This window comes from Aythya ferina (genome assembly GCF_964211825.1).
Source record: "Aythya ferina genome assembly, contig: HAP1_SCAFFOLD_877, whole genome shotgun sequence".
NCBI classification, from domain to species: domain Eukaryota; kingdom Metazoa; phylum Chordata; class Aves; order Anseriformes; family Anatidae; genus Aythya; species Aythya ferina.
Genome location: NW_028180906.1, coordinates 2,242 through 29,095, shown reverse-complemented (window position 1 = coordinate 29,095; position 26,854 = coordinate 2,242). Strand labels below are relative to the sequence as shown.

General features: G+C 63.8%; 1 protein-coding gene across 1 annotated transcript; it reads right to left on the bottom strand.

Moving 5' to 3' along the window:
* Positions 1–25,966, bottom strand: LOC311429379 (IQ motif and SEC7 domain-containing protein 1-like; the record flags this gene model as incomplete). The annotated part of the gene is given in 18 exon segments (XM_084540463.1): positions 1–97; positions 928–1,082; positions 1,085–1,125; positions 1,128–1,173; positions 1,795–1,844; positions 3,810–3,974; positions 4,610–4,771; positions 5,538–5,637; positions 5,754–5,879; positions 6,672–6,811; positions 6,895–7,061; positions 7,670–7,792; positions 7,888–8,049; positions 9,545–10,425; positions 11,289–11,756; positions 16,926–17,214; positions 24,590–24,619; positions 24,879–25,966. Coding segments are annotated over 18 exon segments (4,116 nt in total). The 5' UTR covers positions 25,793–25,966.
* Positions 25,967–26,854: the final 888 nt, after the last annotated feature.

The window sequence follows — 26,854 nt, the reverse complement described above, 5'->3', positions numbered from 1 at the left end:
TCACACCACGGTGCTGATGCGGTTCCCCCCTTTCGCTTTGGGGGGGCCCTGGCCGGGCTGAGCCAGGGGGGAGGTGGGGCCGGCGGGGGAGTGGGGGCTGAGGGGGGTGTGGGGCGAGGGGGGGGGCAAGGGGGGTACGAGGGGTGGGGGGGGATGGGGAGTGGGGGGGGGGGTGATGGTGGTGGTGGTGGTGGTGGTGGTGGTGGGGTGGGGGGGCCGCTCCCCCCCCCACCCCCACCCCCACCCCCACCCCCCCCACTCCCTCCTCTCCTCCTCCGCCGCCCCCCCCTCGTAACGCGCCCCCCCCCCCCCCCCACCCCCAAAAACGAATGTTTGGCGGCGGCCGGGGCGGGGGGCGGGGGGGGGTGGTGGTGCGGGGGGGGGGGGGCCGGGGGGGTAAGGATGGGGCAAAGCGTGGTGGGGGGGCGCGGGGCTGTAAAGGGGTAAAGGGGAAAGGGGCTGCCGGGGGGGGCCCGGGGGGGCCCCCCCGCGTTTGCCGGGTCGGTGCAAGGTGTAATGGGGGTGGGGGGGGGGGAAACCCCCCCCGGGGGGGCCGTGCTGCACGGGGGGGCGGAGAGGGGGGGTTGGGGGCCGCCGTGGAAGCGGGGGGGGCGCCGGCGGCGATAGCGGGGAGCGGAGGGGGGGGAGCGGGGCGGGCGGGAGGGGGGGGCTGCTGGGGGTAAGGGGGGGGCGGTGGGGGGGGGGCCGGGACCCCCCCCCACCGCTCCTCCCCCCCCCCCGCGCCGCCCCCCCTCCACCCCCCCCGGCTGCCCCGTGGCAATATTGGGCGTGCAGGGCTTGAGTTTGGAGGGGGCTTCGGGGCCGGGGGGGGGCCCGGGGGGGGGGTGGTGGTGGTGGTGGTGGTGGGAGGAGGAGGCCGAGGAAGAGGAGGCTGAGGCCGAAGTCGGGCCCCCCCCCCACCCCCACCCCGCCGGACCTTGTTGGGGGGGGGGTGAGGGTGGGAGTGGGGGGGGTGAGGGTGGGAGTGGGGGGGGGGGGGGGGGCCCGGGGGGGCCTTTTCCTCGGCGGCTGCCGAAAAGGGAGCCCAGGAAGGAGGAGGAGTTGGAGACGGGCCGGGGGGGGGTTTGTAACCCTCCGAGCCGCCCCCCCCCCCAAGAGGCCCCCCGGAGGCCCCCCCCGGGCTTGCGGCCTGGGGCTGCTGATGATGGAGCCCTACGGGGGAAAGGGGCGGGGTCAGCGCGAGGCCACGCCCTCTTTTCCCACGCGCCGCCCCCTCCCTCTCCCTCTCCATTCATGCAACCCCTGGCTGCCCCGCCCACTGTGGGTCACGTGGTAATAGGGGGAAGCCACGCCCACTGCTACCCAGTCTCCGCCCCCCTCCCCGGGTGGGTTTTTGCGCAAGCCACGCCCCCTCCCTCTAGGTGGCCACGCCCCCTCCAGCAACCCCTTCTGGATTCCAAATAAGAAGCCACGCCTCTTCTCCACGAGCCACGCCCCCTTCTACTAGGTGGCCACGCCCCCTACAGCAAGCCCCCTTCCAGATAAGGAAGAAGCCCCGCCCCTCCTCCATAAGCCACGCCCCCTTCTACTAAGCAGACACCCCCTCCCGGGTAGCCCCGCCCCTTATCCACAAGCCACGCCCCTTTCCATAGATGGCCACGCCCCTCTGCTCCCGGGTAAGGAAGAAGCCCCGCCCCTTCTCTGCAAGCCACGCCCCCTTTCCTTAAGACCCGGGGACCAGACCACTGGGATGGGGGGGATGGGGGGCGTGGCTTAAAGGGGCGTGGTGTGAAAGGGGGCGTGGCTTAAAGGGGCGTGGCCTCCCCCCCTCACCTCGATGGTGCTGTCCAGGGACCCCACGCTGTTGCGCCGGCCCCGCTTCCCTGGGGGGGGGGACACAAAATGAGGGGGGGCTTTTTTTTTGGGGGGGGGGGTCTCACGGTGTGCCCCCCCCTCCCATCAGGGACCCCTCCCCACGGGGAGCCCCCAAAGCCTCCGAGAGACCCCCGGGACCTCATTGTGCCCCCCCCAGGGGGCCCCAAATGCCCCCCAGGGACCCCAAATGCCCCCTAGGGACCCCAAATCACCCCCAAATGCCCCCCCAGGGGTCCCCAACCCCCCAGAGGGACCCCAAATGCCCCCCAAGGACCTCAAATCTCCCCCTGGGGACCCCAAATGCCCCCCAGGGACCCCAAATCACCCCCAATGGACCCCAAATGCCCCCACAGGTGACCCCAAACCCCCCTTAGATGACCCCAAATCCCCCAGCTGACCCCAAACCCCCCTTAGATGACCCCAAACCCCCCCAGCTGACCCCAAACCCCCCTTAGGTGACCCCAAACCCCCCCCCGGGACCCCAAATCACCCCCAAATACCCCTTCAGGAGTCCCCATCCCTCTCTAGGTGACCCCAAACCCCCCTTAGGTGACCCCAAATGCCCCCCAGGGACCCCAAATCACCCCCAAATGCCCCTCCAGGAGTCCCCATACCTCTCTAGGTGACCCCAAACCCCTCTAGATGACCCCAAATCCCTACCAGGTGACCCCAAACCCCCCCCAGCTGACCCCAAACCCCCCCAGGTGACCCCAAATGCCCCCCAGGGACCACAAATCACCCCCAAGGGACCCCAAATACCCCCACAGGTGACCCCATCCCTCTCTAGGTGACCCCAACCCCCTCTAGATGACCCCAACACCCCCCTAGGCAACCCCAAACCCCCCCAGCTAACCCCAAACCCCCCCCAGCTGACCCCAAACCCCCCTTAGGTGACCCCAACCCCCCCCCCCGGGACCCCAAATCACCCCCAAATACCCCTTCAGGAGTCCCCATCCCCCTCTAGATGACCCCAAACCCCCCTTAGGTGACCCCAAACCCCCCCAGCTGACCCCAAACCCCCCCAGGGACCCCAAATCTCCCCCCAGGGACCCCAAATGCCCCCCAAGGACCCCAAATCTTCCCCCAGGGACCCCAAATCACCCCCAATGGACCCCAAATGCCCCCACAGGTGACCCCAAACCCCCCTTAGATGACCCCAAATCCCCCAGCTGACCCCAAACCCCCCCCAGCTGACCCCCAACCCCCCCCAGCTGACCCCAAACCCCCCTTAGATGACCCCAACCCCCCCCCAGGACCCCAAATCACCCCCAAATGCCCCTCCAGGAGTCCCCATCCCCCTCTAGATGACCCCAAACCCCCCCCAGGTGACCCCAAACCCCCCCTAGGCAACCCCAAACCCCCCCAGCTGACCCCAAACCCCCCTTAGATGACCCCAAACCCCCCCCAGGACCCCAAATCACCCCCAAATGCCCCTCCAGGAGTCCCCATCCCTCTCTAGGTGACCCCAAACCCCCCTTAGATGACCCCAACCCCCCCCAGGCAACCCCAAACCCCCCCTAGGCAACCCCAAGCCCCCCCAGCTGACCCCAAACCCCCCCAGCTGACCCCAAACCCCCTCCAGCTGACCCCAAACCCCCCCAGCTGACCCCAAACCCCCCCCAGCTTACCCCAAACCCCCCCCAGGTGACCCCAAACCCTCCTTAGATGACCCCAAACCCCCCCTAGGTGACCCCAAGCCCCCCCAGCTGACCCCAAACCCCCCCAGCTGACCCCAAACCCCCTCCAGCTGACCCCAAACCCCCCCAGCTGACCCCAAACCCCCCCCAGCTTACCCCAAACCCCCCCCAGGTGACCCCAAACCCTCCTTAGATGACCCCAAACCCCCCCTAGGTGACCCCAAACCCCCCCAGCTGACCCCAAACCCCCCCTAGGTGACCCCAAACCCCCTCCAGCTGACCCCAAACCCCCCCCAGCTCACCCCAAACCCCCCCCAGGTGACCCCCCCGGCTCACCCCCGTCGGAGAGGTCCCGCAGGGAGCTGCTCAGGGCGCTGCGTTTCAGCCCCTCGCCCGGCCCGAAGGCTTCCTCCAGGCTGCTGCGGCTCAGCCCGTTCAGCGCCTCCCGGGGGGGGCCCCCGCCCCGCGCCCCCGACACCCCCTTCTGCTTCTCCAGTTCGGCTTGGGGGGGGCGGCACCGGTCACCCCAGTGCCCTCCCAGTATGTCCCAGTGCCCCCCAGTACCTCCCAGTGCCCCCGGTACCTCCCAGTGCCCCCCAGTACATCCCAGTGCCCCCCAGTACATCCCAGTGCCCCCCAGTACCTCCCAGTGCCCCCAGAGCGTCCCAGTGCCCCCCCAGTACCTCCCAGTGCCCCCCGGTACCTCCCAGTGCTCCCAGAGCATCCCAGTGCTCCCAGTGCCCATCCCACTGCTCCCAGTGCCCATCCCAGCACTCCCAGTGCCTTTCCCAGTGCTCCCAGTGCCCATCCCAGTGTTCCCAGTGCCATTCCCAGTGCTCCCAGTGCCTATCCCAGCACTCCCAGTGCCCCTCCCACTGCTCCCAGTGCCATTCCCACTGCTCCCAGTGCCCCTCCCAGTGCTCCCAGTGCTCCCAGTGCCACTCTCAGCACTCCCAGTGCTCATCCCAGTGCTCCCAGTGCCCATCCCAGCACTCCCAGTGCCCCTCCCAGCGCTCCCAGTGCCCATCCCAGCACTCCCAGTGCCCCTCCCAGCGCTCCCAGTGCCCCTCCCAGTGCTCCCAGTGCCCATCCCAGCACTCCCAGTGCCCCTCCCAGCGCTCCCAGTGCCTGCTCACCCTCCACGCGGTACTTCTCCATCTCCTGCACCTCCGCCACGGACTCGCGCAGGTCGCTGGCGAAGCGCAGCCGGTCCTGGGGGCTCGGCGCGTTGAAGACGATCAGCACCTTCCGCTCCCCGCCCGGCGCCGCCGACAGCAGCTTGATCCCAAACTGGTAATCTGGGGTCAAAGGGCACGGGGGCAGAGGGCACGGGGTCAGGGGGCACGGGGGCAGAGGGTACGGGGTCAGGGGGCACTGGGGGCAGGGGATGGGATGTCCTGTGGGAAATGTTGTGGGGCAGGGGAACGTCTCGTGGGACATCCCATTGGGGACACCATGGGACATCCCATTGGGGACACCATGGGACATCCCATAAGGCAGAGGACCATCCTATTGGGGACACCATGGGACATCCTATTGGGGACACCATTGGACATCCTATTGGGGACACCATGGGACATCCCATAAGGCAGAGGACCATCCTATTAGGGACACTATTGGGTGTCCCATAGGGCAGAGGATCATCCTATTGGGGACACCATTGGACACCCCATGGGGGACACCAGGGGGCAGAGGATCATCCTATTAGGGACGCCATTGGGCATCCTATAGGGCAGAGGATCATCCTATTGGGGACACCATTGGACACCCCATGGGGGACACCATAGGGCAGAGGATCATCCTACTGGGGACATTATGGGGCGTCCCATGGGGCAGAGGATCATCCTATTGGGAACACCATTGGACATCCTACTGGGGACACCATTGGACATCCTATTGGGGACACCATTGGACATCCCACAGTGAACCCTATAGGACTGAGGGACTTCCAATGGCGGACCCCATGGGATTCACGTGCAGGGGGGGCATCCCGTGGGGCAGGGAACCGTCCCGTGGGGGTGCTGTGGGGCAAGGAACCGTCCCGTGGGGCGCCGTGGGGCTCACAGGCATTCTGGAAGAGCTGCATGTGCATCTCAACGAGGGGGAAGCTCTGGCGGAAGCTGTAGGTCACCAGGATCTTCTTCTTCTGGAAGATCTTCGTCACCTGCCGGGGCACCACCGGGTCACCGGGAACCCGAGCGGCTGGGTCACCCCATGGGTGTCCCCGTCCCCCCACCCCACCCCAGGGACACCCCCGGCTCTCCGGGGCCCTCAGCTCACCACCAGCAGGTCGTTGAAGAGGAAGACCTCGCGCTGGTGCAGCCCCAGGCGCTGAGGCCGGTTGGGGTCGGGGACCTCGTAGAGCTGGCAGCAGCACACCAGGCGCCGGTGGGGTAGGGACAGCACCTGGGGGGCGGGGGGGCGGGGTCAGTGTTGGGGGCGGGGCCTCGGCAGGACACACCCACAGGCTTCCTGGGCCCGCCCCTTGATGATGGCGGCGTCCTTGCCATTGGTCTGTCCCATCCATGGGGTCACTTCCCCATAGGGTCACCTAGAGCAGTCTCATAGGGTCACCTAGAACATCCAGGTAGGGGCATCTAGAACGTTCCTCATTGAGCATGTAGAGCATTCCCTATAGGATCACCTAGAACGTCACCCATAGGGTGACCTACAGCATCTCCCTTTAGTCACCTAGAACATCCCCCATACAGTCACCTAGAACATCTCCCATAGGGTCACCTAGAACATCCGGGTAGGGGCACCTAGAACGTTCCTCATTGAGCATGTAGAGCATTCCCTATAGGATCACCTAGAACGTCACCCATAGGGTCACCTAGAACATCGCCCATAGGATCACCTGGAACATCCCCCGTAGGGTCACCTAGAACATCCCCCATACAGTCACCTAGAACATCCCCCATAGGGACACCTAGAACGTTCCTCATTGATCATGTAGAGCATTCCCTATAGGATCACCTAGAACGTCACCCATAGGGTCACCTAGAACATCGCCCATAGGGTCACCTAGAACATCCCCCGTAGGGTCACCTAGAATGCTTCCCCCTGCCCCAGAACACCTAGAACGTCACACATAGCTCCCTCCATACAGTCCACTTGAACATCCCCCCCTTGTGTCACCTAGAACATCCCCCCCCCTTGTGTCACCTAGAACCCGTCCCATCCCTCGGGCGGACCCACCGGCTTCTTGCCGACGATCATGCGCTCGACGGCCTGGACCTGGGAGACGTGGTCGTCGTTGGTACGCAGCTCCCGGCTCTGGATGCGCTGGTAGATGCCCACCAGCATGTCCCGGGGGATGTCCTCCCCGTTGTCCACCCCTGCGCGACACCCGGCCCCCGGCTCTAGAACCCGCGGTCCCAAGCAGGGGAGGGGCGGGGAGGGGCGGGACCACGGTCCTCACCTCGGAGGTTCTTGATGAAGTCCTCCAGCTTCATCTTGCGCTCGGCCTTGACGCTGGGGCTGTACATGTCAGTGTTGAGGAGGATGATGGCGAAGGCCAGGATGAAGATGGTGTCCGGGTTGCGGAACTGGCGCAGCAGGGGCGCGTTACACACGCAGTAGCGCTGGCTGCGGGGCGGACAATCCCCACGGCCCATGGGGTCAGGGTGCCCCACGGCCACCCCCACGTGGCCGGGACAGCCTGGGCCAGGGGGTTCCTGCACCCCACAACGGTCCCAGCACGGTCCAGGCCCCCTTGTGTGGGGGAGGTACCACTTCTAAAGTCTTCCCGGTCTATAGGGTCACCTAGAACGTCTCCCCATTGCATGCAGAGCACTAACCCTGATGTCTCCCCGACTTGGTCCGTAGGGTCACCTAGAACATCACCCAGTCCCATGAAGGCCGCCACCCCTAACATCTGCCTGTTGATCTGTAGGATCATCTAGAACATCACCCCATGAAACATGGGCCACCACCCCTAAGATCTCCCTCTTGATCCATAGGGTCACCTAGAACGTCACCCCATGGAACATGGGCCACCACCCCTAGGATTCCCCTCTTGATCCATAGGGTCACCTAGAACATCACCTGTCCCCATGAGGGCCACCTCCCCTAAGATCCCCCTCTTGATCCATAGGGTCACCTAGAACATCACTTGTCCCCATGAGGACCACCACCCCTAAGATCCCCCTCTTGATCCATAGGGTCACCTAGAACGTCACCCCATCGTCCCTCACCTGAAGGCCTCGATCAAGCGCTCGACCTTCTGGGCCTCCCCCTGCACCCGGATGTGGGACTGGAACTTGCGCAGGGCCTCGTCCAGCTCCATCCCGGAGAAATCCATCTCGTCCACCACACAGCTGCAGGAGAACCCCACGGCCCGGAGGTGACCTCGGTCCTGAGGACACCCCTGGTCCTGCCATGCCCCCCACGTTCCGGAATGTTCCCCGCTTACTCGAGGACGTCACGGTTGAACTGCTTCTGGCGATTGCCGAGGAACTCGCCGATCATCTGCCGGCTGAGCCCTTTCCTCTCCAGGATGAAGTGGGCGACCCCCACCGGGGTGTCGGAGAGGAAGCCCCTCTCGATCAGGTACTGGATCCCCTTCTCCGGCTTCCTGTGCAGGAGGCGGGTGTGGGGTCACCCCCCACTGCTGTGGGGTTCCTGAGCCACCCGCACCCACCCTAGGGACGCTTGGGGTGACGCCGTGCCCTCTGGAGCGTCACTTTGTCCTGGCAAGATCACCTGGAACATTGACTTCTGGCTATTGGGTCACCTAGAACGTCACCTTCTCCTGGCCACAGGGCCACCTAGATTGTCACCTTGTCCTGGCTGTAGGGTCACCTAGACCTCACTTTGCCATGGCTATGGTGCCACCAAAAACGTCACTTTGTGTTGGCTGGAGGATGGCAACCCATCTTCCCTATAGGAGCACCTAGAACATGACCAAGTCCTTCCGTTGCACCATCTAGAACATCACCATGTCCTTCCGTTGCATCATCTAGAACATCACCATGTCCTTCTATATCACTATCTAGAACATCACTGTGTCTTTACTAGAGAACCATCTAGAACAACGCTCTGTCCTTGCTATAGGGCCACCTAGAACACCACCATGACCTTCTGTAGGACCACCTAGAACATCACCTCATCTTCACAACAGAGTCACAAAAAACACCACCGTGATCCTGCTGTGGGGTCACAAAGAACAAAACCACGTCTTTAATATTGGGCCATCTAGAACGTCATTATGTCTTTACTATAGAGTCACCTAGAACACCAACACATCCTTCTATAGGGTCACCTAGAACATCACCTTGTCTTCATTAAAAGACCACCACCAACATTTCATCCCTGCTGTAGGGCCACCAAGAACATCATGATTTCTTTAATATTGGGCCATCTAGAACGTCATTATTTCTTTACTATAGAGTCACCTAGAACACCGACATGTCCTTCTATAGGGTCACCTAGAACATCACTTTGTCTTCATTAAAAGACCACCATCAACATTTCATCCCTGCTGTAGGGCCACCAAGAACATCATTACTTCTTTAATATTGGGCCATCTAGAACGCCATTATTTCTTTGCTATAGAGTCACCTAGAACGCCACCATGTCCGTTTCTAGGGTCACCTAGAACATCATCTTGTCTTCATTAAAAGACCACCACCAACATTTCATCCCTGCTGTAGGGCCACCAAGAACATCATGATTTCTTTAATATTGGGCCATCTAGAACGTCATTATTTCTTTGCTATAGAGTCACCTAGAACGCCACCATGTCCTTCTATAGGGTCACCTAGAACATCACTTTGTCTTCATTAAAAGACCACCACCAACATTTCATCCCTGCTGTAGGGCCACCAAGAACACGACCTCATCTTTAACACAGGGCCACCTAGAACACCACCGTGCCCTTCTGTAGGACCACCTAGAACATCACCCCCTTCACCATACAACCACCAAAAACACCACCCTATCCCCCTTAGAACCACCGAGAACGCCACGTAACCCCCCTACGGGGCTACCGGAGCCCACCCAACTCCAACATGGGGCCGCCAACCCCCCCCGAGACCCCCCCCATAATTTCCCAGCGCCCCCCCCCTCACTTGTTGAAGAGGTTGAGGCCGATGCGGTACTGGCGCCGCTGCACCACGTCGTTGTTGAGCGCCGGCGAGTCCCAGCTCTGCCGCGGCTCCCGCTGGTACGTGGCTTTGCCGGGGGGGCCCGAAGGACCGGGGGGCTGCGGGGGGGCTGCGGGGGGCGGGGGGGGCGGCGGGGGGGGCCGCCGTAAGCTGTCATGGGACGAGGAACCCGAGGAGCAGTTGAGGGTCTCGTTGGAGTTGGAGCTGCTCCCCAAACTCTCGTTGTCCCCCTCCGAGCCCTCCTCGGGAGCTGGGGGGGGCGGGGGGGGCGGCGGGGGGGGAGCGGCCGGGGGAGCAACTGGGGGGGCTTCGGGGTGAAAGCAGCGGTGGGGGGGTCCGGAGCGGGGCAAGGTGCCCCCCCCGGAGCCTTCGGGCTCGTAGGGACCCCCCCGGTTGACGGAGCCGCGGTCGGAGCGGTCGCTGAGGTCGGCCGAGCTGTCGCTGGGGGGCTCCACGGTCAGCAAAGGGGGGTGCCCCCCCCCCCCTCCGTGCCCCCCCCCAGCGCCAGCCCGGCCCCGGCACTCTAAACAAGGGGGTCCACGGCGGGGGGGTTCCTCAGGGCCCCCCCCCACCCAGCGTTCGGATGACCCCGGGGGGTTAGAGGATGGGGGAGGTGGAGGTGGGGCTGGGGGGGGCGGGGGACCCCCCCCGCTTTCCGGGGGGGGCTCGGGGCTGGGGGGGCGTTCGGGGGAGCGGGGGGAGCCGGGGAGCCCCTCGTCCAGGTAGAGGGTGACGTCGCTGGCAGAAGTGGCAGCGCTGTCGGCCGCGGGGGGGGCCGGAGCCCCCGGGGGGCCCCCCCGGCCCCCCCCCAGCGCCTCATCGATGGAGGCGGCCAAGGACTTCACCTGCGGGGATGGAGCCCCCCCCCACAGCGTCAGCACCCCCGTTGGGACCCCCGGGAACCCCCCCCAAAATGTCACCTGTGACCCCCATGACCCTCAGGGCCCTGTGCCCCCCCCCAAAGTCACCCCATGACCCTAAGACCCCCATTGACCCCCCCCATGAACTCTGGTGGCCCTGTGACCCCCCCCAGGTGGCCCCCAAGTCCCCATGACCCCCCCATGACCCCCATGACCCCAAGCACCCCCATGGCCCTATAACCCCCCCACGGCCCTATAACCCCCCATGACCCCATAACCCCCATATCCCTATAACCCTCATGACCCCCCCATGTCCCCATGACCCCCCCATGACCCCCCCATGTCCCTATGACCCCCATGACCCCCCCATGCCCCCATGCCCCCCCCATGTCCCTATGACCCCCTATAAACCCCCCATGACCTTATGACCCCTATAACCCCCATATCCCTATAACCCCCATGACCCCCCCATGCCCCCCATGCCCCCCATGACCCCCCCACAGCCCCCATGACCCCCCCCATGTCCCTATGACCCCCATAGCCACCATGACCCTATAACCCCCCATGACCCCATAACCCCCATATCCCTATGACCCCCATGACCCCCCCATGTCCCTATGACCCCCCCATGCCCCCATGACCCCCCCATGTCCCTATGACCCCCATGACCCCCCCATTCCCTCATGACCCCCCCATGCCCCCGTGACCCCCCCACGCCCCCATGACCCCCCCACGCCCCCATGACCCCCCCATGTCCCTATGACCCCCTATGTCCCCCATATCCCTATAACCCCCACGACCCCCCCATGACCCCCCCACGCCCCCCGTGACCCCCCCACGCCCCCCACCTGCTGCGCGAACGCCTCCTCCAGGTCCGCCCCCCCGGGGCCGAAATCAGCCGAGGCCGAAAGCTGCCGTGGCGGGGGGCTTCCACCACCCCCCCCAACAACCCCCCCGCTGTCGGGGGGGCCCCCCCCTAAATCCAACCCGGCCCTACAAGACCCCCCGTAACGGGGCGCCCGCCTCGGCCCCCCCAACACCCCCTCGTCCAGCGAGGCGGGTTTCCCTTGGAAATAAGGGGGTGGGGGCGGCGGGGGGCCGGGGGGGCCGGCGAGGGCGGGGGGGCCGCGGTCGTATTCCTCGAAGGAGAATTGGAGGCGAAGGCCGGGGAGGGCCAAGCGCCGGGCGCGCCCCCCCTCGCTGCGAAGCCGCTCGAATTTTTGGGCCATGCGGTAGCGGCGGAAGGCGGCCTGGATGGTGCGGGCGGCGCGGCGCGTGCGGAAGTAGCCCCCGTACTTGCGCTCCAGCATCTCCACCTGGGGGGGGGAAATGGGGGTTATGGGGTTTTTTTGGGGGGGTTATGGGGGTTTTGGGGGTTGGGGGGGGTTATGGGGGTTGGGGGGGAATGGGGGGGGTGGGGTGTGGAGGGGGGGTGGGGAGTGGAGGGGGTGTGGGGGAGTGGAGGGGGGTATGGGGAAATGGGGTCATGGTTGGGGATATGGGGTGGGGGGGGTATGGGGTGGTGGTTGGGGATATGGGGTTGTGGAAGGGGATATGGGGGAGTAGAAGGGGACATGGGGTCATGGAAGGGGGGTATGGGGTCATGGAGGGGGGTATGGGGTGGTGGAAGGGGATATGGGGTCATGGAAGGGGATATGGGGTTGTGGAGGGGGTATGGGGGAGTGGAAGGGGGTATGGGTCATGGAAGGGGGTATGGGGTCGTGGAAGGGGGTATGGGGTGGTGGAAGGGGATATGGGGTTGTGGTTGGGGATATGGGGTCATGGAGGGGGGTATGGGGTCATGGAGGGGGGTATGGGGTCATGGAGGGGGGTATGGGGTTGTGGAAGGGGAGATGGGATTGTGGAAGGGGAGATGGGGTGGTGGAAGGGGATATGGGGTCGTGGAAGGGGGTATGCAGTCGTGGAAGGGGGTATGGGGTTGTGGAAGGGGGTATGGGGTCGTGGAGGGGGGTATGGGGTCGTGGAAGGGGAGATGGGACTGTGGAAGGGGGTATGGGATCATGGTTGGGGATATAGGGTCATGGAAGGAGGTATAGGATCATGGAGGGGGATATGGGGTCATGGAAGGGGGTATGGGGTCATGGTTGGGGATATGGGGAAATGGGGTCGTGGTTGGGGATATGGGGTCATGGAAGGGGACATGGGGTTGTGGAGGGGGATATGGGGTCATGGAGGGGGGTATGGGGTGGTGGAAGGGGGTATGGGGTCATGGAAGGGGATATGGGGTCATGGTTGGGGATATGGGGAAATGGGGTCGTGGTTGGGGATATGGGTTTTTTTTGGGGGGGTATGGTTTTTTTTTGGGGGGGTTATGGGGTTTTTGGGGGTTATGGGGTTTTTTTGGGGAAGGGGGGTTGGGGGGGGTTGGGGGGGGTTATAGGGGTTGGGGGGGAATGGGGGTGGTGGGGTGTGGAGGGGGTGTGGGGAGTGGAGGGGGTGTGGGGGAGTGGAGGGGGGTATGGGGTCGTGGAAGGGGGTATGGGGTCATGGAGGTGGATATGGGGTTGTGGAAGGGGGTATGGGGTCATGGAAGGGGGTATGGGGTGGTGGTTGGGGATATGGGGTTGTGGAAGGGGATATGGGGTCGTGGAAGGGGGTATGGGGTCATGGAAGGGGGTATGGGGTCATGGAAGGGGATATGGGGTCGTGGAAGGGGGTATGGGGTTGTGGAAGGGGGTATGGGGGAGTGGAAGGGGACATGGGGTCATGGAAGGGGGTATGGGGGAGTGGAGGGGGGTATGGGGAAATGGGGTCATGGTTGGGGATATGGGGTGGGGGGGGTATGGGGTTGTGGAAGGGGATATGGGGTTGTGGAAGGGGATATGGGGTCATGGAGGGGGGTATGGGGTGGTGGAAGGGGGTATGGGGTTGTGGAAGGGGGTATGGGGTCGTGGAAGGGGGTATGGGATCATAGTTGGGGATATGGGGTGGAAGGGGAGATGGGGTTGTGGAAGGGGGTATGGGGGAGTGGAGGGGGGTATGGGATCATGGTTGGGGATATAGGGTCATGGAAGGAGGTATAGGATCATGGAGGGGGATATGAGGTCATAGAAGGGGGTATGGGGTCGTGGAAGGGGAGATGGGATTGTGGAAGGGGAGATGGGGTTGTGGAAGAAGGTATAGGATCATGGAGGGGGATATGGGGTCATGGAAGGGGGTATGGGGTTGTGGAAGGGGGTATGGGGGAATGGAAGGGGGTATGGGGTCATGGAGGTGGATATGGGGTCGTGGTTGGGGATATGGGGAAATGGGGTGGTGGTTGGGGATATGGGGTGGTGGAAGGGGATATGGGGTCGTGGAAGGGGGTATGGGGTCATGGAGGTGGATATGGGGTCATGGAGGTGGATATGGGGTCATGGTTGGGGATATGGGGAAATGGGGTCGTGGTTGGGGATATGGGTTTTTTTTGGGGGGGTATGGTTTTTTTTTGGGGGGGTTATGGGGTTTTTGGGGGTTATGGGTTTTTTTTGGGGAAGGGGGGTTGGGGGGGGTTGGGGGGGGTTATAGGGGTTGGGGGGGAATGGGGGTGGTGGGGTGTGGAGGGGGGGTGGGGAGTGGAAGGGGTGTGGGGGAGTAGAAGGGGATATGGGGTTGTGGAGGGGGGTATGGGGTCATGGAGGGGGGTATGGGGTGGTGGAAGGGGGTATGGGGTGGTGGTGGGGATATAGGGTCATGGAAGGAGGTATAGGATCATGGAGGGGGATATGGGGTCATGGAAGGGGATATGGGATTGTGGAAGGGGACGTAGGGTCGTGGGTAGGGTCGTGGTTGGGGATATGGGGTGGTGGTTGGGGAGATGGGGTTGTGGAAGGGGATATGGGGTCGTGGAAGGGGGTATGGGGGCATGGTTGGGTATATGGGGTGGTGGTTGGGGACATGGGGTCGTGGTTGGGGATATGGAGTCATGGAAGGGGATATGGGGTGGTGGAAGGGGGTATGGGGTCATGGAAGGGGGTATGGGGTGGTGGTTGGGGATATGGGGTGGTGGAAGGAGGTATAGGATCATGGGGGGGGATATGGGGTCATGGTTGGGGATATGGGGAAATGGGGTCGTGGTTGGGGATATGGTTTTTTTGGGGGGGATATGGGTTTTTTTTGGGGGGGTTATGGGGTTTTTTGGGGGAAGAGGGGTTGGGGGGGTTATAGGGGTTGGGGGGGGTTGGGGGGGTGGGGTGGTGGTGTGTGGAGGGGGTGGGGGGGGAGTGGAAGGGGTGGTGGGGTGGTGGAAGGGGGTATGGGGTGGTGGAAGGGGTATGGGGTCATGGTTGGGGATATAGGGTCATGGAAGGAGGTATAGGATCATGGAGGGGGATATGGGGTCATGGAAGGGGATATGGGATTGTGGAAGGGGAGATGGGATTGTGGAAGGGGAGATGGGGTGATGGTTGGGGATGTGGGGTCATGGAGGGGGATATGGGGTCATGGAAGGGGGTATGGGGTCATAGTTGGGGATATGGGATCATGGAGGGGGTATGGGGTGGTGGTTGGGGATATGGAGTTGTGGAAGGCGGTATGGGGTCATGGAAGAGGATATGGGGTTGTGGAAGGGGATATGGGGTCGTGGAAGGGGAGATGGGGTCGTGGAAGGGGAGATGGGGTCGTGGAAGGGGAGATGGGGTCGTGGAAGGGGATATGGGGTTGTGGTTGGGGCTGGGGACCACCATATGGGGACAGGGATCATAATATGGGACTGGGGACCACCACATGGGACTGGGGACCACCATATGGGGACAGGGACCACCATATGGGGACAGGGACCACCGTATGGGGACAGGGACCGCAATATGGGGTTGGGGACCATAATATGGGGCTGGGGACCACCATATGGGGTCGGGGACCACCATACGGGTCTGGGGACCACCATATGGGGACAGCAACCACCATATGGGGTCGGGGACCACCATATGGGGTCAGGGACCACCATATGGGGCTGGGGACCATAATACGGGGTTGGGGACCACCATATGGGGCTTAGGACTACCATATGGGGTCAGGGACCACCATATAGGGACAGTGACCACCATATGGGGTTGGGGACCACCATATGGGGCTGGGGGGCATCATATGGGGACAGCAACACCCATATGGGGTCGGGGACCATAATATGGGGCTGGGGGGCATCATATGGGGACAGGAACCCAAGAACCACCATATGGGGTCGGGGACCACCGTATGGGGACAGCGACCACCATACGGGGACAGGGATCATAATATGGGACTGGGGACCACCATATGGGGACAGTGACCACCATATGGGGTCGGGTACCACCATATGGGGCTGGGGACCACCATATGGGGTTGGAGACCACCATATGGGGACAGGGATCATAATATGGGACTGGGGACCATAATATGGGGACAGCGACCACCACATGGGGCTGGGGGGCATCATATGGGGACGGAGACCACCATATGGGGCTGAGGACCATATGGGGACAGCGACCACCATATGGGGACAGGGACCACCATATAGGGTTGGAGACCACCATATGGGGACAGGGATCATAATATGGGACTGGGGACCATAATATGGGGTCGGGGACCACCATATGGGCCCGGTGACCCCCCCAGGGACCCGGTGACCCCCCCGGTGGGATCTGGGGACTGTGACCACCATATGAGGACAGTAACCACCATATAGGGACGGGGACCACCATACGGGTCTGGGGACCACCATATGGGGTCAGGGACCACCATACGGGTCTGGGGACCACAATATGGGGACAGGGACCACCATATGGGGCTGGGGACCACCATATGGGGTCAGGGACCACCATATAGGGACGGGGACCATATTATGGGACTGGGGACCATATTATGGGGACAGCGACCACCATATGGGGACAGCGACCACCATATGGGCCCAGTGACCCCCCCAGGGACCCGATGACCCCCCCGGTGGGATTTGGGGACAGTGACCACCATATAGGGTCGGGGACCACCATATGGGGCTGGGGACCATAATATAGAATTGGGGACCACCACATGGGGCTGGGGACCACCATATGGGGACAGGGACCACCGTATGGGGACAGTGACCGCAATATGGGGTCAGGGACCACCATATGGGGCTGGGGACCATAATACGGGGTTGGGGACCACCATATGGGGCTGGGGACCACCATATGGGGTCAGGGACCACCATATAGGGATGGGGACCACCATATAGGGTTGGAGACCACCATATGGGGACAGGGACCACAATATGGGGCTGGGGACCACCATATGGGGCTGGGGACCACCATATGGGGTCAGGGACCACCATATAGGGTCGGGCACCACCATATGGGTCTGGGGACCACCATATGGGGACAGGGATCATAATATGGGACTGGGGACCATAATATGGGGTCAGCGACCACCATACGGGAACAGCGACCACCATATGGGCCCGGTGACCCCCCCAGGTGCCTGATGACCCCCCCGGTGGGATTTGGGGTCGCCCCCCACCCCAATCCCGCTACCTTCTTGTCCTGCAGGTCGGTGGAGAGCTCGTAGCTGTCGCTCAGAGCCTTCGGCCTCTTGCTCTCCTCCTCCTCCTCCTGCTTGCGCAGGGCCACGCTGGCGGGCTGGGGGGGCAGCCGGGACCAAGCCAAAGCCGGGGACCCCCCCCCGGGGCCGGGACCCCCCCCCCCGGCCCCCCCAATTGCTCCTTGGGGGGCCGGTTGGGGAAGACCCCGATACGGGGGGGGGCGCCCGGGGCTGTCGGGGAGCTGCCCCCCGCCCTCGCTGCCCGGAGCTTCGCCGTCCACGCTGCGGGGACATCCTGGGGTCACCCCCCCTCGCAGGGACCCCCCCCCCAAATTGTGTGTCCCCCCCCCCCCCCAAATATCCCTGACACCCCCCCCACAACCTGAATTTCCCCGGGGAGCCCCCCCTAAAATGACCCCACGTCAGGCCTAAGGTGACTTGGGGGGGGGGCACAGACATGGGGGGGGGGTCACAGAAATTGGGGGGGGGGCACAGGCATGGGGGGGGTCACAGACATGGGGGGTGTCATAGACATGAGGGGGGGTCACAGACACGAGGGGGGGGGCATAGACACGAGGGGGGGTCACAGACACGGGGGGGGGGTCACTGACATGGGGGGGGGGTCATAGACACAAGGGGGGGGGTCACAGACACAAGGGGGGGGGTCACAGACACGAGGGGGGGGTCATAGACATGGGGGGGGGTCACGGCCATGGGGGGGGTCACAGACACGAGCGGGGGGTCACAGACACGAGGGGGGGTCACAGACACAGGGGGGGGTCACAGAAAAAAGGGGGGTGGTCACAGACACGAGGGGGGGGGCATAGACATGGGGGGGGGTCACAGACACGAGGGGGGGGTCATAGACATGGGGGGGGTCACGGCCATGGGGGGGGTCACAGACATGGGGGGGGTCATAGACACGAGGGGGGGTCACTGACACGAGGGGGGGTCGCAGACACGGGGGGGGGTCATAGACATGGGGGGGGGAACAGACACGGGGGGGGGGTCACTGACACGAGGGGGGGGTCACTGACACGAGGGGGGGTCATAGACACGGGGGGGGTCACTGACATGGGGGGGGCCACAGACATGGGGGGGGGGTCACAGACACGGGGGGGGGGTCACAGACACGAGGGGGGGTCACAGACATGGGGGGGGTCACAGACACGAGGGGGGGGGTCACTGACACGAGGGGGGGTCACAGCCATGGGGGGGGTCATAGACATGGGGGGGGTCACTGACATGGGGGGGGGTCATAGACACGGGGGGGGGTCATAGACATGAGGGGGGGGGTCACAGACACGAGGGGGGTTCATAGACATGGGGGGGGGTCACGGACACGAGGGGGGGTCACAGACGTGGGGGGGGGTCACAGACATGGGGGGGGGTCATAGACACGAGGGGGGGGTCACTGACACGGGGGGGGGTCATAGACACGGGGGGGGTCACTGACATGGGGGGGGTCACAGACACGAGGGGGGGGTCATAGACACGAGGGGGGGGTCACTGACACGAGGGGGGGTCATAGACATGGGGGGGGGGTCACAGAAATTGGGGGGGGGGCACAGGCATGGGGGGGGTCATAGACATGGGGGGGGGTCATAGACATGGGGGGGGGTCACTGACACGAGGGGGGGGTCACAGACATGGGGGGGGTCACAGACACAGGGGGGGGTCACAGAAAAAAGGGGGGGGGTCACAGACACGAGGGGGGGGTCATAGACATGGGGGGGGGTCACGGCCATGGGGGGGGTCACAGACATGGGGGGGGTCACAGACATGGGGGGGGGTCACTGACACGGGGGGGGGTCACGGCCACAACCCCCCCCCCTCTCCAGCCCCCCCCCAACCCCATTCATTCCCCCTCAGGCCCAGACGTGCAAGGATGGGGGGGGGGGAACAAGCCAGGCCCCCCCCGGAGAAAAATTTGGGGGGGGGGAGGAGAAACTGGGGGAGAAAGGGGAAATTGGGGGGGGGGGGGCAAATAAAGCGGGGGGGGGTGGGGGAATGAGGGGGGGGAGATTGGGGGGGTCTTAAGGGATTGGGGGGGGTCGTGAGAATTTGGGGGGGGGTCGTGAGGATGTGGGGGGGGTCGTGGGAATTTAGGGGGGGGTCGTGGGGATGTGGGGGGGGTCTTAGGGATTTGGGGGGGGGTCGTGAGGATTTGGGGGGGGTCGTGGGGATGTGGGGGGGGGGGGCCGCGGGGATTTGGGGGGGGGGTTAAGGGATTGGGGAGGGTTTAAGGCTTTAGGGGGGGGGTTAAAGGCTTTAGGGGGGGTCTTAAGGAATTGGGGGGGGGTTAAGGATTTAGGGGGGGGGTCGTGAGGATGTGGGGGGGGGTCGTGAGGATTTAGGGGGGGCCGTGGGGATTTGGGGGGGGGGTTAAGGGATTGGGGAGGGTTTAAGGCTTTAGGGGGGGGTTAAAGGCTTTAGGGGGGGTCTTAAGGAATTGGGGGGGGGTTTAAGGAATTGGGGGGGGGTCGTGAGGATGTGGGGGGGGGGTCGTGAGGATTTAGGGGGGGCCGCGGGGATTTGGGGGGGGGGGTTAAGGGATTGGGGAGGGTTTAAGGATTTAGGGGGGGTCTTAAGGATTTGGGGGAGGTCTTAGGGATTTAGGGGGGGGGTCGTGAGGATGTGGGGGGGGGGGTCGTGAGGATTTGGGAGGGGGGGGCCGCGGGGGGGCCCCGACTCACCCGTGCAGCAGGCGCTGCCGGAGCGGCCCCCGCCGCCGGTCGGCGGTGCATTGCAGGCACCACATTGGGGATTATTTTTTTTTGGGGGGGGGGGATTTTATTTTTTTTGGGGGGGGGTATTTTTTTTAAGGGGGGGGTCCCCGATCTCCTCCCGCCGCACCCGGCCCGGGGCTGGCGGCAAAGGGGGGGTGGGGGGGGGTGGGGGGGGGGAGGAGCCGGCGGCGGTGCCCGGACGCTCCCCAAAGGGGGGGGGGGGGGCGTGAAAATAAGGGGGGGGGGCATAAAAAAAACGGGGGGGGGCACAAAGGGGGGGCACAAGGGGGGGGGCACAAGGGGGGGGCACGAGGGGGGGTATAAAAAAAAGGGGGTAAAAAAATGGGGGGGGAAAAGAAGGGGGGAAAAAGGGGGGGGCACAAAGGGGGGGGGACAAAGGGGGGGCACAAAGGGGGAGGGGACAAAGGGGGGGGCATAAAGGGGGGGGGGGGAACCCGGTTTAAATTGAGGGGGGGTGGAAATCGATGCCCCCCCCCCCTTGGGGGGGGTCCCTTGTTATGGGGGGGGGCGCACGGAGCTGGGGCGCATGCGCGGGGCGCCCCCCCCCCCCCCCGGCATCCCCCGCCCCCCCCCCCGCGCCCCCCCCCCGGGGTGGCGGTCGCCATGGAGACGCGGGGGCGGGGCCGGCGGGTTGCTGGGTGGGGGGGGGGGTGGGGGGGGTCCCCGGCTGGAGCCCCGCCCCCTCCCGCGTCACCGCCCCCCCCCCCCCCAAAAATAGCCCGGAGGAGGCGTCGCCATGGCAACCGCCCCCAAACAGCTCCTCCCCCCCCCCCCCAAAAAAAAAAAATAATGGTGGGGGGGGGTCCATAGGGGCCCCCTATAGGGTCCTGAGGGGCTGTAAGGGGTCCTATAGGGCGCTTGGGTGGCCCCTATAGGTGCCTGGGGACCCACGAGGTCCCAATAGGGCCCCTATAGGGCCCCTATAGGTCTATAGGGACACACACAGCCCCTATAGATCTATAGGGATCCACATATCCCCTATAGGTCTATAGGGACACACACAGACCCTATAGATCTATAAGGAGCCGCACAACCCCTATAGATCTATAGGGAACCACATAACCCCTATAGATGTATAGGGAACCACATATCCCCTATAGGTCTATAGGGGGACACACAGACCCTATAAGTCTGTAGGGGTCCACATGGCCCTTATAGATCTATAAGGACCCCCACAGCCCCCGTAGGTCTATAGGGGACCACACAACCCCTATAGGTCTATAGGGAACCACATAACCCCTATAGGTCTATAGGGACACACACAGCCCCTATAGATGTATAGGGAACCACATAACCCCTATAGATCTATAGGGAACCACATAACCCCTATAGGTCTATAGGGGGACACACAGACCCTATAGGTCTATAGGGAACCACATAACCCCTATAGGTCTATAGGGACACACACAGCCCCTATAGATCTCTAAGGAGCCGCACAGCCCCTATAGGTCTTTAGGGATCCATGCAGCTCCTATAGGTCTATAGGGGTCCACACAGCCCCCGTAGGTCCCCAGGGATCTATAAGGGGTCCCTATAAGCCCCAAGGGTCCCTATGGTCCCTGTAGGTCCCCAGGGATCTTTGAGGGACCCTCGAGGTCCCTGTGGTCCTTATGGTCGCTGCAGCCCCATACAGACCCTATAGCTCTATGGGGATCCATATGGTCCTGAAAGGTCTGTGGCGATCCATATGGCCCCTATAGGTCCCTGGGGGTCTTTAAGGACCCCTCCTAGGTCCCCTGGGTCCACGTAACCCCTCGGGGTCGGTCCCTATAGCACCCAGACACGTGACAACGCCCATACAGCCCCTATACTGTGCAGCCCATGTAGCACTATAGGGTCCTATACCACCCTGGGGGGCTCTATGGGGCCCCTATAGCCCCTTACGGCCCCTCTACTGCCCCTATAGAACCCCATGGGGCTCTATGGGGCCCCTATAGCCCCTTATGGCCCCTCTACTGCCCCTATAGCACCCCATGGGGCCCCTATAGCCCCTTACGGCCCCTCTACTGCCCCTATAGCACCCCATGGGGCTCTATGGGCCCCCTATAGCCCCTTACGGCCCCTCTACTGCCCCTATAGCACCCCATGGGGCTCTATGGAGTCCATACAGCACCTATAGGGCCCTGGGGGGGGGGGGCGGGGGGGCAGCACCCATGGGATGGGGGGGCACAGACGGACACAAGGACGGGGGGGGGTCACTGTCCCCTATAGAAGGGGGGAGGGGGGGGGAAGGGGAGAGAAAAGACACAGGGGGGGTCACCAGAGGTCACGGGGAGGGGGTTGGGGTCACGGGGGGGGGGGCTCGGGGTCATGGGGTAGGGCACAAGGGGACACCAAGGGGGGGGACACAAGGGGACACCGGGGGGGGGAGCACACAAGGGGGGGGGATCCCATGGGGCTGAGGGATCCGGTGGATCCCAACGGATCGAGGGGGGGGGGGGCAGGATCTGCCCCACGGCGTCACCGGTGGGTCCGTGCCCTCCCCCCGCGTCCCCTTCCCCCCCCCCCCCTTGGTGTCCCCACTCACGTCTTGCCCTCCATGCTGCCTCGGGGGGGGGCCACGAACTCCTGCCCCCCCCCCCCCCCACCTCCCAACCCCACCCCACCCTTCCTTCCCCCCCCCCCCACCCCGCCCCGGCCGGACGCACGGACACAGGCCGGACGGACGCACGGACGTCCTGCACGGGGCGGGACGGGGCGGGGGGGGGCCCTGGCACGAGGAGGCCCACGTGCACCCACGGGGGGGGGCACACACGGCCAGCAGAGCGTCACGCAGCCTTGCACGGCGTTGCACAACCTTGCACGGTGTTGCACACCATTGCACGACTTTGCACAGTGTTGCACAACCTTGCACGGTGTTGCACGACCTTGCACGGTGTTGCACACCATTGCACATCCTTGCACCACATTGTACAACCTTGCACGGTGTTGCACAACCTTGCACCACGTTGCACGACTTTGCACAGTGTTGCACAACCTTGCAAGGTTTTGCACATCATTGCGCAACCTTGCACGCCGTTGCACAACCTTGCACCACGTTGCACAACCTTGCACGGCGTTGCACAACCTTGCACCACGTTGCACGACCTTGCACGGCGTTGCACAACCTTGCAACACATTGCACAACCTTGCACAGTGTTGCACACCATTGCACAACTTTGCATAGTGTTGCACACCATTGCACTACCTTGCACGGCATTGCACGACCTAGCGCCACATCACACAACCTTGCAGGGTGTTGCACACCATTGCACGACTTTGCACAGTGTTGCACACCATTGCACTACCTTGCACGTTATTGCATATCCTTGCACCACATTGCACAACCTTGCATGGTGTTGCACACCATTGCACTACCCTGCACGGCATTGCACAACCTTACACCATATTGCACAACCTTGCACATTATTGCACATCCTTGCACCACATCGCACAACCTTGCATAGTGTTGCACACCATTGCACAACCTTGCACCATATTGCACAACCTTGCACGGTGTTGCACAACCTTGCACGCCATTGCACAACCTTGCACGGCATTGCACAACCTTACACCATATTGCACAACCTTGCACGGCATTGCACAACCTTGCACGGCATTGCACGCTGTTGTATGGCTTGCACAACATTGCACCACGTCGCACAACCTTGCACGGCGTTGCACACCATTGCACAACCACGCACGGTGTTGCACGGCCTTGCACGGTGTTGCACGCCATTGCACGGCTTTGCACAACCATGCAGGCTTTGCACACCATTGCACAACCATGCATGGTGTTGCACAACCACACACGGTGTTGCACGCCATTGCACAGCTTCGCACAACCTTGCACACCACTGCAGGCTTTGCACAACCTTGCACGGTATTGCACAACCATGCACGGTGTTGCACGGCTTTGCACGCTGTTGCACGCCATTGCACGGCTTTGCACAACCTTGCACATCCCGGGGGGGGCTCCCAGTTCCCGGGGGGGGTGGGGGGGGAACACTCCGGTTGCCATGGCGACACCCCCCCCCCCCCGCTGTCACGCCTCCCCCGGCGCTGTCATCGCTGTCACCGCCGCCCGCGCCGTCGCCTGGCAACGGCCCCGCGTGCGCCCGGCACCCCGGCAACGCGCCCCCCCCCCCCCCACAGCGACACCCCCCCCTCCACGTCGCGACATGATGGGCCCGTCGCGACATGTCGGCCCTGCTGTGGCACGGCGTGCTGCGGCGTGCCCGGCTGGCCCTATCGCGACAGGCCAGGGCCCGTCGCAACGCGTCGGCCCTGTTGCGATATCGACGCGTCGGTGCTATTGCGACTCGAGAGGTCTCGTCACGATATGTCGGCCCTGTTGCGACATGCAGGTTGTGTTGCCGCAGCTCAGCCCCATTGTAATACAGCAGGGCTCTATCGCGACATGTCAGCCCTGTTGTGGTATGCTGGCCTCATCTCGACACTAGGCATATCGTTACACATAAGCCCTATCACGATATGCTGGCCTTGTCACAACACTCTAGGTCCATCATGACACATCAGCCCTATCGCGATATGCTGGTCTCGTCACAACACTCTAGGTCCATCATGACACACCAGCCCTATCACAATATGCTGGCCTCATCGCGACACACCGGGTCCATCACGACACACCAGCCCTATCGCGACATGCCGTCCCCCGCCACGACAAGCCGGCCCCGTTGCACTGCATCCACTGCATCGTGACACACCAGCTCCGTCACAAAATACCTGTCCCGTCGCGATAGAACAGCTCTATCGCGATATTCACCCCCCCCCCAAAGAACAGCCCCAGGCCTCCAGGCGGGGGAGGGCAACCCCAGGGTGAACCCAGGTGTCGGGGGGGAGGGTAAGAGGGGGGGGGGAAGGGATTTTGGGGGGATTTGGGGGGATTTTGGAGGGGGGGCACTGACCTCACCGTCCTCGAGCTGTCCCGGTCCGACCTGGGGGGGGGAGAGAGGGGGGGAGTCAGAGAGCAGCTCCCCCCCCCCATCCCCAAAATTCCCCCCCCCTCCCCAAAAAACCGGGCACGGGGCCAGGCCGGGCAGACGGGGCAGCCACGGGGGGGCCGTGACGCGCGTCCCTCCCCCCCCCCGCAGCTCCCACAGCTGCTCTCCCACGCGATACCGGGGTGGGGGGGGGGCGATATAAAAGGGGGGGGGGGTCACGATATAAAAAGGGGGGGGGGGCACCGGTCCTTACTTGCGCTGCAGCGTGGTGGCGGGGCTGGTGCTGGCGCTGGTGCTGTGGCCGCCCCCCCCGGGGCTGGAGCTGCGGCTCAGGGCCCCCCCCCAGTCCCGCTCCCAGTCGCGGGGGGGGGCCCCTCCGCAGCGTTCCCGGGGGCAGGGGGGGGCGAAGGGTCCCTCCCGGTCCATACGGGGCTGATAGGGCCCCTCGCGGCCTCGGTAGGGCAGCTCCCGGTCCATATGGGGGGCGTAGGGGACGTCCCGGTCCATACGGGGCTGGTAGTGCCCGTCCCGGTCCATATGGGATGCGTAGGGGACGTCCCGGTCCGTACGGCCGGCGTACGGCAGCTCCCGGTCCGTACGGGTTTGGTAGTGCCCGTCCCGCTCCATATGGGGCTGGTACTGGAGGTCCCGCTCCAAGCAGCCGTGGTACTGCGCCTCCCGGTCCATACGGGGCTGGTACTGCGCCTCCCGGTCCATATGGGGCTGGTATTGCCCGTCCCGGTCCATATGGGGCTGGTATTGCCCGTCCCGGTCCATACGAGGTTGATACTGCGCCTCCCGTTCCATATGGGGCTGGTATGGTGCATCCCGGTCCGTACGGGGCTGGTATTGCCCGTCCCGGTCCATATGGGGCTGGTACTGCACCTCCCGGTCCATATGGGGCTGGTATTGCCCGTCCCGCTCCATACGGCCCTGGTAGGGTCTGTCCCGCTCCTTACGGCTCTGGTAGGGTCGCTCGTGCTCGAGGCGGCTGCTATAGGGTCCCTCCCGGTCCGTCAACGCCTCGTATGGCCCCTCACGGTCCAAATGCGTGGGGTAGGGCCGGTCCCGGTCCGTACGCACCCCATATTGCCCGTCGCGGTCCAGGTGCTCCAAATATTGCCCGTCACGGTCCAGATGCTCTGGGTACTGCCCGTCGCGGTCCATATGGCCCCCATACTGCCCGTCGCGGTCCAGGTGGCCCTGGTAGGGCAGGTCCCGGTCCGTAAGGGGCGGATATTGACCGTCGCGGTCGGGATAGGGCAGGTCGGGGTCGGCGCAGGGCGGGTACGGCCCTTCGGGGTCCAGGTGGTTCTGGTACTGCCCCTCCGGGTCCGCGTGGGCCTGGGGTGGGGGGAAATGGGGTGTTGGCACCGGGGTCCTATAGGCTATATGGCCCCGGGTCCCCCGAGATGGTTTGTATGGCCCTGGAACCGCCCCAGACCTGGTTTATATGGCCCAAGGAACACCCAGACCTGGTTTATATGGCCTGAGGGACCCCATATGGTCCTGGGACACACCCAGGCCTGATCTATATGGCCCTGAGGCCTCCTACACACCCCATACGGCCCTACAACCCTCCCGACCTGCTCTATATGGCCCTGAGGCCTCCTACACACCCCATACGGCCCTACAACCCTCCTGACCTGCTCTATATGGCCCAGTGGCCTCCTACACACCCCATAGGGCCCTACAACCCTCCTGACCTGCTCTATATGGCCCTGAGGCCTCCTACGCACCCCATACGGCCCTACGACCCTCCCGACCTGCTCTATATGGCCCTGGGACCCCTCAGCATACCCCATATGCCCCCGAGACCCCCCAGACCTGCTCCATAAGGCCCAGGACCCTCCCCTAATGTGCCTGCCCCAGTCCATAACCCCCCCCAGCACCCCTGACCCAGCCCGTGTGACCCCAAAAAAGGGGTCTCTGGTCCATACTCCCCCATAACCCTCTCCACACACACCCCACTCCCCTTACAACCCCCTATAACCCCCCCAAACCCCCTCATAGCCCCCCATAATCCCCTATAACACCCATAACCCCTCCTAACCCCCCCATAAACCCTTTATACCTCCCTACACCCCCCCTTAACGCCCTCCAACAACTCCATAATCCCCTCCAAGCTCCCCTATAACCCCCTATAACCCACCCATAACCCCCCTAAACCCTCTATACCCCCCAATACCTCCCCATAACACCCCATAACCTTCTATAACCTCCCACTAC